Source organism: Dendrobium catenatum, unplaced genomic scaffold, assembly GCF_001605985.2.
Source record: "Dendrobium catenatum unplaced genomic scaffold, ASM160598v2 fragScaff_scaffold_1446, whole genome shotgun sequence".
Taxonomy (NCBI): domain Eukaryota; kingdom Viridiplantae; phylum Streptophyta; class Magnoliopsida; order Asparagales; family Orchidaceae; genus Dendrobium; species Dendrobium catenatum.
In genome coordinates, this window is record NW_021319908.1 from 1,731,614 (window position 1) to 1,742,608 (window position 10,995).

A 10,995-nucleotide genomic window follows, 5' to 3' on the forward strand; every position below is an offset into this window, starting at 1 on the left:
GATGTTGATGATGTTATACCTTAAGAATAGGTGTAGGAGGTTTATAGGAAGCTTCTAAACGAATTAGAAATTTTATTTTGGCAAGGTTTAAGTTTAACTATTTTCCTTTAGGTGGTGGCAAGAAGAAGAAGCATAATTAAAGAGGAAGGGAGGAGGAATTCAAAATTTTTGGAGGTAGGAATTCTTTTCCTTACATGTTCAATTGCTATTTCATGTTTATATCATGTTGTATATAGAAATATAATATTTATTTTGTTTCTTTCATGCTTCAAATTCATGTGTAAAGCTTTATGTCAAACATTTGTAAGGAAGGAAAGAATATATGGTCATGTGAAATAAATATCGAATTGATTGTGCATGATTGAATACGGAGTACCAAAGACGGTGCCAAAGGCACATATGGCCCTTGGGGCAATTGAGGAAAATAAATGGCCAAAAGATGTGTACCTGATCAGTACAAGACGGTACTCCGGGACGGTTGAATATGTTTAATAAGTAAAATAAGATGCATGAGATATAGCTATGACATATGCATATGACATTTACATACCTTTCATGAGGACATAATTGAGACATTAAACACATTTTCCCCTTTCTTCTTAAAGCATATTGTTATGTCAACTGAGCATGTTAAGGATTAGAACTTTCTGCTGAGCGTAGCTCATTTCCTAGTTTTGGGAAATTTTTCAGGAGACCCGACTCTTAGGTGATGGCTGATCACCCGAGGTTTACTTACAGACGACGCTTACCGGGTGACAGGTTCCTTTACTGTCTTTAGTAGTAGTAGATGTTGTAGTTATTTTTGTTATTTTGGATGGCATGCAGAAATTGTGTAGAAAACAATTTATATGGCCATCTTGTACATTTTGATAGACTTGTGTTATGATAATGTTGTAGAGGTGCTTTATTTATTTGATTAGCTAAAAAAATTAAATGGAATTGTTGATGAGAAATAAATTTCGCGTCCGATCTCGTTCCCGTCTCGTATCTACGAGCTAACCGGGCCGGATCGCGACACATTTAGCTTCTAACATTTCCCAAAAAAAAAAAGAATCTACTTAGCTTTTCATGACAAACCTTAGTCGAAAATTCTCTCATTGCAAAGATAAAAATTAACCATAGAGTCTTGTATCTATGGGAAACCTGGAACCATATCCAAAGTCTTTGCAAAATAAGGATGTAATTTCTAGGTAGTTCCTTTTTTGAAACCTAATCTACCTTCTGAAAATTTGATCTGAAAAATATAAAAACTCTCTAAGCATAACTAAGGTACAATTTTTTGAAGCCCATAGATGGATCAATTAGTTGATTATAAAGTGTAGTGTATATTTTATGACAATTTAGATAGATTAATTTTTTACTCACTTGATCATGATTAGTAAAAAGGGAGGATGGGTGTAGTGGAAAATGTGTCTAACTGAATTGTCCATCTTTATATGTCTCATATTTGACTGGGAGGGGTCAAATAAGAGCAAATGCTTCCAAGGTTCATATAAGAGCACACACACCAATTACAACAAAAAACACCATAACTTTTAATCCCTCCCTCTACGCTCGAATAGCACTAAGGTTTTAGCATCCTGATTAACATTACAAAAGCTTAGATAAGCATGGATGCATAAGCCAAGTGGCTTGTCACAAACGTGTACCTCAAATAAAAAACTACTTTGGGGAGGAAAGACGTCAAACAAGAGAGAAAGAATCATGGTATAAGAAAGGAAGTTCTGTCAGAAGATAGCATTAGAACTCGTAAAAGATTGGGCTTGTGAGAGACAGTTGTATTAGTAAGATTTTCTTTGAAGCAAAAATAAAACTAAAGTGGAATCAAAACTAAACAAAATTTACCGAATATCTTCTAAACATCACATCATATATTTTAGTCCAATGAATCTCACATATGTTGTACATGCTTTCGCACTAAGCATTACAAATCAGTATTTTTTTTTTTTTTTGAATTCTCTATCACTAAATATTTCATTTGCAAACTTTAAATTAATTGAATAGCTAAATAATTTTAGGTTTCAAAGTTTTATACATCTGAAGCTTCTTATTTTTCCATTTGGAGACACATGAATGGTTTTACAAGCAATCATAACAGAATGTTTCTTACTCAAAAACTTATCCAGGTTCAGCCAAGGATGTTTATGTTAGTCCAAACATTTCCAACTACCAAATGATGGCTTTGATGGAGTTTACAGTCTTAGTTAGCTTTGCTTCACCTATAAATGTGAGCTTCTACATTTGAACAATTCTATTCTGCAGCTTAGTCACACTTAATTCCAAGGAGCATTAAACCGCCTGTAGTGTACTTTTGAAGTTCAAAGTTCTACAAGCTCCACGTAAGGATTTATTATTCTGTGCGGAGTCGGGAGGGCATTAGAAGACCAATAAAAATGCGTCATGTCACCCCAAAAATGTACCGCGCTCGATACCATTGGTACCGCTCGGTACTGAGCATGTAACTGGATGGGAGAACCGTCCGGTGTCTGCATAGAATAATAACTCCCATGTAAGGGCATCTCCAACCGAAAAACCCATTTTTCACTCTAAAATGCAGTAAAATTTCAAAATGTCGTAAATCATTTCCAATCAAACTGCATTTCTTTCTTCTTTCACGCGCTTCCTGCAAAGGTAACAATCTCTCTCCTCTTTCTCGCTCGTCTTTGGCAAATTGGGCAACCCAATTTTTTTGCGTAGGTGAACAGTATGATGTCAATATTGGCATCGCACTGTTCACCTAATGAATTTTGGCATGAGATTTGGAGTTCGAATGCAGTGAATTGCGGATGGCATACAGTGGCATGCAGTTCGGATGGAGATGGTCTAAGTACAAGGATAAGGTTGCATACAACCGTCCTTACTCCAGCCCAACCACAGGGGGAGCACCATACACCAACTAACTCTTTTAACTGAACTTTATTCTGGTAAATCGTTAACTATAATAGATATTGTTGAAATTCAAAAAGAACTTTGTTTTATTTCAATTTTTTATCCCAAAACATGAAACTTGAAGTATAAATATATAGTTGGAAGACCGATATCTTTCCACCACCCAGCCCTTAATTACAGTTAAACCTACCTAAAAAAGCAACAACAACAACAAAAAAAAAGGAAAAGGATTTGAACCAATTGTCCAAAATTCCTCCCTATCAATCAGTAGCTTTCAAAGTTGACAAAGTAACAGTAGTATCTTTCAAGGGATATATGTTGTTTGAAGATTTGTAAACATATATACAAGCTTTATCATTTCTTCTTCTTGCTTCTTCATGATGAATGATGGTCGATATCTATATATTTTGTTTTGTCATGATGAACAATAATATATGCAATGTTTTTATGGTAATATTATTATTACATAACATCATCATAAAATTTTCAATTGATATTCTTAGCTCCCCAAGTAGCTTAATTAGCCACGTGACATCACATATGCCTTCATAACTTTAAATACCCCGTAGCTTCTTGCTACAATTGATTTTTTCTTGCTCCATAGATTTTAAGCATACTAAACCTACAGAAGATTAGGTGAATATCTAATTGATATTTTTTTACTCTATTTATTAGTTAACAAAAAATGTAAAAATTAAGGAACGGTTGCTCAGAAAATAAAAAATACATGAATCTGAAGCCACAAGCATTTGAGATGTTTTCATTTTTTTTTATATTACCAAAATCATGTTTTCTTTCTCTTCTCAAGATAATCTCCTATTCTCAGAACAAACAAATAGACATAACTAATGCCAGAAGTTTACCTCAGGCTTCTTGCCAGTCAGCTCATCCGCCAGCCTAACACACTGGTTAACATCCAAAGTTCCAACCACAATGCAGTCTTTTCCATCATTAGAGAACTGAATTTTCTAAAACAGTAAATGAGATTCTAACCCAATGAAATAATATAAGGTTTCAAAATTAAGAAAAAGCTGCAGTAACTCTTTAAGGGAAACGACATTATTTAGAAAACTATGTATTATGCATTTCTACGAATATAATATGATTCCAATCTTGATTTTGACCTGAGAAAGTCTAGTTACTGAGAGAAAAAAAAGGAACATAAAGAAATAAAATATCATGCTTATACTACAAAATATGGAGAGAACAATACTAAACCATCATTTTATTAGAAATAGTGGATGGATATCTTTTGATGAACGTGCAACTGCAAAATAAAGAAAATAGATGTGATCCTTCGCATCCTTGAATAACTAAGTAAAACAGAACATATTAAATTTTAGAGATAACGCAATATGCTAGCAACATATTTAAAAGGACAACATGCTAAATGTAATCTGGATTAAAGAAAAAGAAATGCAACATAAGGCAAACAAAAATACCAGCACTTAAGATACGAAATTTAACCTAAGAAAAAATAATTTTGTGTCACATATTGATGAAGATATCCGACCTTGGAGAGTCTATCAAAGACGTGGCCGCCGATCTACGGCCACGATATCACCGCTTTACTTTTGATATTCATTGTATTAGATTTATTATGGATGTATTAGTTTATTATGTTTATGAGATTTATTATATTTTTCCTTTTATGCCCTCGATCACTTAAGGGCCTAGTCATGTGTATGTCGTAGGAGCAAGTTTGTCTTTTATATTTTCTTCATTGTACTGGCTATTTAAAGCCCCCTCCTCCTCCACCTTTGAGGACCAATGAAGATTATTATGAAAAATTTCAGCTTTTGTTTCTTGTCTCTTATGTGTTGTGAGAAAGAGCTTTGGAGAGAACCCTAGGTAAGGGTGATGGATCATCCACCAGCCGCATGAAGTGTCCAGGCTCGTGGTCAACCTTCTTTCCCTAATTTCCATCCTCCTCCTCCCATAACTGCCGGTCACCTTCCTCCTAGCTGTCAGTTTCAAGTCTCTCCTCCGCCATAGCCGTCGGCCTCCCTACTCCTCCCCTCTGTTTTAAGAAAGAAGTGCATGGGTTCCGCTCATTATGCCAAAAATGTCCCATTCAAGATTTTAAAGTTTTTTTTTGAGTTGCGAGTTTTGTACATTCACATGACACTAATGACAAAAATGAGGTGAGTATGTGCGTGTATGTGTATGTGTGTGTATATATATCCCAAACCGGTGGGTTGTAATAGTTAAGATGAAGGGAAGCTAAAGAGCTTACCCGTTGGTTGATGTCTTGAGGAGATGATGGTGCAAAAGAGTGTACCATTAGTTAATGTCTTGAGAAGATGATGTGTAATAACCCGTATTTTGACTGAGTTAGAGAATTTTTTTCTGGAGTCAATATAACTCAAAATCGCAAATCGTCTTAGCCATAGTATTTTGATTGAAGTAATTTACTTACACAATTTTTTTTTAATTTTTGGGCATCACATGACAGCTCGTCCTCATGCGGGAAGACGAAGGAGTAGCTTCGTCGTCTGAGGCGCATCATTTTTATCACCGAGAGTCATGCTCAAGAATCATAGAAGACAAAGGGAAAGGTTGTTTAATTGCCGCTTGGTGTCACGGGAGGTGGATTGAAGAGCAAACCATTTTGGTTCCCTCTCTTGGAATCACGAGGAGATGAAAGGGGATTTCGTTCATTTATAAATCATGCAATTAGACCGAAATACGGGAGAGATTGAGAGAGACATAGAGAGAGCGTAAGCGAGAAGAGAGAAAATGCAAATGACAAGCGCGAGCAATAGTAGCCAAGAAAGGCGAGTTGTTTGCTGCCATTGAACTATTAAATAGAAATGCTTACACATGCATGCTTACTGATGGAGCATATCCCCTTATAGTAGTAGCCAGAGACGTAATGTACCCATGTGCATGAAATAGAAAAAGTTTTGAAAAAAGTTATGAAAAAGGAAATGGAAGTACCTTCATTGGTACTATTCAAACGGTGTCTTCTATATTTGCAAAACATTCACATGTATTATTTAAAGAATTTTATTGAGTGGAAGAGGAAATAACGTGTATCTTAGGCGCGACACTCCTAGAGCAAGGTATTTATATTATTTTAATTTAAAATGTATTGAGGTTTTAGTTGCCCTTTTAATATATTGAAAAATAGTTTTCATAAATGAAAAATTGAAATCGTTTGACCGTCTATTCCAGCATTATTAATTCAAGCCTCCAGACCGAGTTGTGGCATTAAGTGGTATTAATGCCTAATGATTATCTTAGAAATAGAAATCATAGTGAAAGAGCCGTAAGAATGATTCGTGAAAAATTTACATATTCGATTAGAGATTATATTTTAATTTATCACCATCTAATTGGATCTCTAAATTTCTAACGAATCATTCCTATAGCTCTTTAACTATGATTTCTATTCCTAAGATAATCATTCAGCTGTGATATGACTTTTGTTACAACCTAGTCTGGAGGCTCGAAGTATCCCACTACTAAGTTAACAACTGCCAAGCAAAAGCAGCAATTTAATCATTTTATTAAATAAAATAAGTAGCATAAAAATTCTTTATTTACAAAAAAGGCAACAATCTACAGTAGTATTGTTGCCATCTTTTCCTCTCTTATTAAGATCATGCGTTTTAGTACAAACAAATAATACTGTATTCTAAGTAGTAGAATTCAGTAACAAGTATATTTGAGACAAGAAACATACATCTACTTAAGTTCATGTTCCTTCTTCATCAGGTAATCATTGTTGGTGTTTAATATAAGATCTTAGTTTTTCCAACAGATTTTAAATTTTCACCATAAATTGCTAAGGAGAAATGCTAATTTATCGAAATGAAAATAGAAACAAAGGTATACGATACTACAGAAACCAAGGAATAGGATCTTATCCAGAAAATATAACACACAAAATACAAATTAAAAAAATCCAGAATACATACCTTGCAAGAAGAGCATAATTCAGCAAAAGATTTCAATGTAATCGATGATGGTAATGTAGCATTTATACAGCTAACCCTTTTAAATCCTATCTTCTTTCCAGCAACCCGCTCTTTCAATGCTTCATACTCTCGCTCTGTTAGATACTTTCTATAATCCTAGCAAAACTTGTTAAAAGGAAAACACAATCAATTCCAAAATGAAAAACACGGAAATAAACCTATAATTCTACACTATGCATAATCCAGTAGAGAGGCAAAATCAACGGCAATCAAGAAAACGGATGAAAAGGGGAAACTTTTTGGAGCCTCATAAAGGATTGAAGAAAGCATAAAAGCACCAAAAGAAGAATACTTTCTATAATAATTGATGTAGGAGGCTCTGTGACGCCTTGCCTAGTCGCCCCAAATTAGCTCAAACATAATGACCCAACCAAAGGTTTACCACACCATGCTAACCTGATCAAGGATTATACCTATTTATGCAAACTCCATCAAAGAGTTAGGTTGATTTATGTTCCATGAATCTATGGGGAGCCATATTCCAAATTAGATGGAAGAAAGATGGATAAAAATACTTTAAAAAATAAAATAAAAAATAAAAATAAAAATAGAGGCTATAAGTATCATAAGGCACCATGTCACCAAAGAGTGAAACCTCAGTGAGCAAGCTAGAACCATGAGCCCGGCTCCTCCATATGAGTAATCGGACACAATATTTCTTTCTTTTTAATATTTGAGTATTAATTAATGGGAGTTGTTTACCCCTTTGAATATTTTATTATTATTTTAGGTGCTTAGAGATAATAATTATCCTAGTTCCTAGATTAGAGTATTTGGTGGTTTAGCAACCTCTTTTATGTTGTTATCATCTCTTATTCATAAATATATGCTCATACAGGCTTTAGTTTCATTGCAAAGTTAGTAGAAATAAATTTTGGGTTCTTTCTCTTCCCCCTCTACGGCCTCATGATTGCCTCCCCCACTTTTTAATTGAACTAGCTCTCTATATCTCTCTAGTCATGAGTCTTCCAAAACGATCAATCAAGTAAAGACTGAATAAAAGGAAGGATAATCTAAGCATGGTAATCCACATCAAAACCTAAACATAATCCCTCCTATTCTCTTCAATAAACCTTATAATGCCTTGATTGAACCCCTCAAAAGTGGTTACCTAAGTAATAAAGCTTTAAATGTCAATCAAACAACGATAAAAAACCATAACCTAAATATTCTAAACAATCCAACCCAGGTGCCCATTTACCCGTTATCTCCACAGCCAAAACGTAAGGGAGATAATTCTGCATCTTTTTTAAAGTTTTTGGATCATATCCACCATGTAGGATTCCAATTTATCATGATCAAAATCTGATGCTAAAAGCAATACAAGAGTCTACAAATAACCAACCTGAGGAAACCCCCACAGCCAACCAAGAAAACTTGGGAAGGATGGGAAATATAGAAGAAGCCCTTGCCAACCGTACAAATTAATTTACCATGTTCATGTAAAGCCATGCACCTCTTGCCACTTCCATTATAGCAAAACCTACAGAGCAACAACCATTCAAATTGGCAAAGGAAAGAATTTAAGCACAATTGAAAAGGAGGGCGAATTGGGCTGTTAAAACTTTCTTCATAAGTTCTTAACATACAATTCACATCCTCAATCCAAGCGAGCAATGTAATTTCAAGAAATCACAACAAGAAAACATTGAAAGTAAAGGCTAAAAATAACTAAACTATAAATTTATAATAGTTCAGCACAAACCCGACTTACATCCACTCTCCAAGCTCTCTTATCTCTTTGGATTTCAATAGATCCCTCTTTAGTAATGTGGGTGTAAAAAACTTAGTACAAGCATTTCTTTCCTGGAGAAGATTCCCAATCCCATTTTCTCAAGATGATAAAAAGATCTTATAACTTACAACAAGCTAGGAAAATAGTGAAAACAACAATTTGAGACTATTCCCAAACCTTACATAATGAGAAGTGTTTAATGAAATTCTCTAAGGCTGAGAAAAAGAGAAAGGAAAATGACTCAAAGAAAATAAGAAAGAGGACCTTAATGAAAATTGTCTTGAAAACAAATGCAACCCATCCAATATTTTTAGGGCATAATAGCTAGTAGAAATATGGACCAAAATATAGTGAATTAACATGATAAAACATACCTAAAACATCTCATAGACATAAGCTAGTCGTTATAATGAAATATGCTCAATACCATAGCTTATTAAAAGAAGATCACATATCAATTAGCATCCATTATATATACGAGTCAGCTCATAATTTCAAGACAAAGACTATCATCATACATAAGACTATATGGATGTATATCTGACCTTGACCATATTTATGATTTCAAGGATCATACATATGATGTGTTTTGCCGGTTATGAGTAAGAGAATGAGCGAATTTTGAAAATATAAAATGAATATTAGTTAATAAAATTATGAAAGATGGCACATATGTATTTTTTACATTCCAAAGCAGTAATGCAATAAATTTCTCAAAAATAATTTTATTTGATTTAATTGTGTATATTGTCATTCTAATCAAAAAGTGTTAATCTGCATCATATGAAATTGACCAAATCAATTCCTAATGAAGTGAAACCTCGATCACAAGTGCCTGATCAATAAATACACAAGTTTCAGTGGACTAAAAGATTTTCCAAAGATGTTGAAGAATATGTCAAATACATGGAATGATGGACACATATGCTATAACTTGAGCCATTTCTCTACTCATTTATCAACCTTTTACAAATATCCAAAGAATTTGGCCTCTCATAAGGCACGTGCAATGGTTTTATTAAACTAGGTATTACCAAAAGATTTGATAAAATTTTGATATGTAAACCAAATCATTACAGAAAATAGTTAAAACAAAAATAAGTGCACATTTTATTTTTGCAAATATTAATTTCTCTTGCCATTTTAGATCTTTTGAGTCTTCGTGGAATGAACTTTATGATTGAAAATAAGGACTAAAATATTATCATTTAAAAATCAAATTGAAGTGATTCTTCATGAGAAGAGAAACTAAATAAATACAAAATCTAATGAAATAGAATAATGAAAAAGGATGCCAGATAATAAAATAGAATAAAGGGAAACATCATAATAATGTGACGGTTATCCCTCAAACCAAACAAAAAAGAAAATTACATATCCACCTTATTTTTCTTAGACCAAACAAGTGAGTTAAAACTAATTTTATTCAATTCCTTAAATCTTTTCCATTTATATTCCTTCTCATTTCCTCTCCTTCAATTATTTTAAAGCAGACAAAGCCAAAATTTCTTGAAATAAGAAGTATGCCCAATTCCAGTTCAGTGTTTAATCAATCCGCAGATTCCGCACGCAAACTCAAAGAAGTCAAAACACTCGTTAAGTCATTACAAAACTGGTGAACCTAAAACATGTGTGAATCGAAATCCAAGGAAATAAGCTCTATCCCAACTGAGATTAACTAACCTCGACCCCACAGGACTCGTTGAAATCGTAGAAAGTGCGTATGCGCAGTCGGACGGCAGCGTGCAGCTCCTCATCCGAGAAGCACTCCTTCACGGACGACAAGTTTAGGTCAACTCGAATGGACTCTTGTTTGCAGATGTTGGTAGCAGCAATCCGCCATTTTAGGGTCCCAGTCGAGAAGGGCGGATGGCTTAAAGGTACTTCGTTAGAAATAACTACGACGCGATTAGGAGTAACGTTAGGGTTCGGGCTTGGGGTGAAGATTCCGCGAGCGAACGGAGATAAGGAAATGGATACGGCGGTGAGACGAGTGGATCCAGAGAAGAAGGCCATCGTCGCCCTCCGGGATATTTTGATCTCGCTCTGGTTATAAACGGCTTCTTTGCGGCCGAAGCGATAAACTGTCCCGCGGTTATTCAAAGTGACTGGAGAGCTCCCATGCGAGGGTCTGCGGGCAATAACTGATTGGCGGGAAGCTAGTTCGTGGGTCCGTGAGTTATTGAATAATTATTAGTTCCGGACACCTGATTTAGCTCTACATTCAAACGTCAATAATATGTCACAATGTGCTTTTATTCTTTACCGCGCGGCCCGACGGCCTGGACCCGATATTGCTATGTATTGGCTGATTTGTACAGACCGGGTTATTTCTAGGTATTGTTCGGTATTGGTCGACAATAACGAGAAATACCAATCTGTCATGGC

The 10,995-nt window shown here is 34.7% G+C and overlaps 1 protein-coding gene across 1 annotated transcript in view; it reads right to left on the bottom strand.

Annotated features, from left to right (window-relative positions):
- Positions 1 to 10,755, bottom strand: part of LOC110106887 — a 20,272-nt gene extending 9,517 nt beyond the window's left edge. The window contains exons 1-3 of the mRNA XM_020836963.2: positions 10,291 to 10,755; positions 6,813 to 6,968; positions 3,753 to 3,848 (exon numbers count right to left, since the gene is read on the bottom strand). Coding sequence (XP_020692622.2) covers positions 3,753 to 3,848; positions 6,813 to 6,968; positions 10,291 to 10,623 — 585 coding nt within the window. The 5' untranslated portion in view covers positions 10,624 to 10,755. The remainder of the gene's footprint in view (positions 1 to 3,752; positions 3,849 to 6,812; positions 6,969 to 10,290) is intronic.
- Between the last annotated feature and the right edge of the window lie 240 nt (positions 10,756 to 10,995).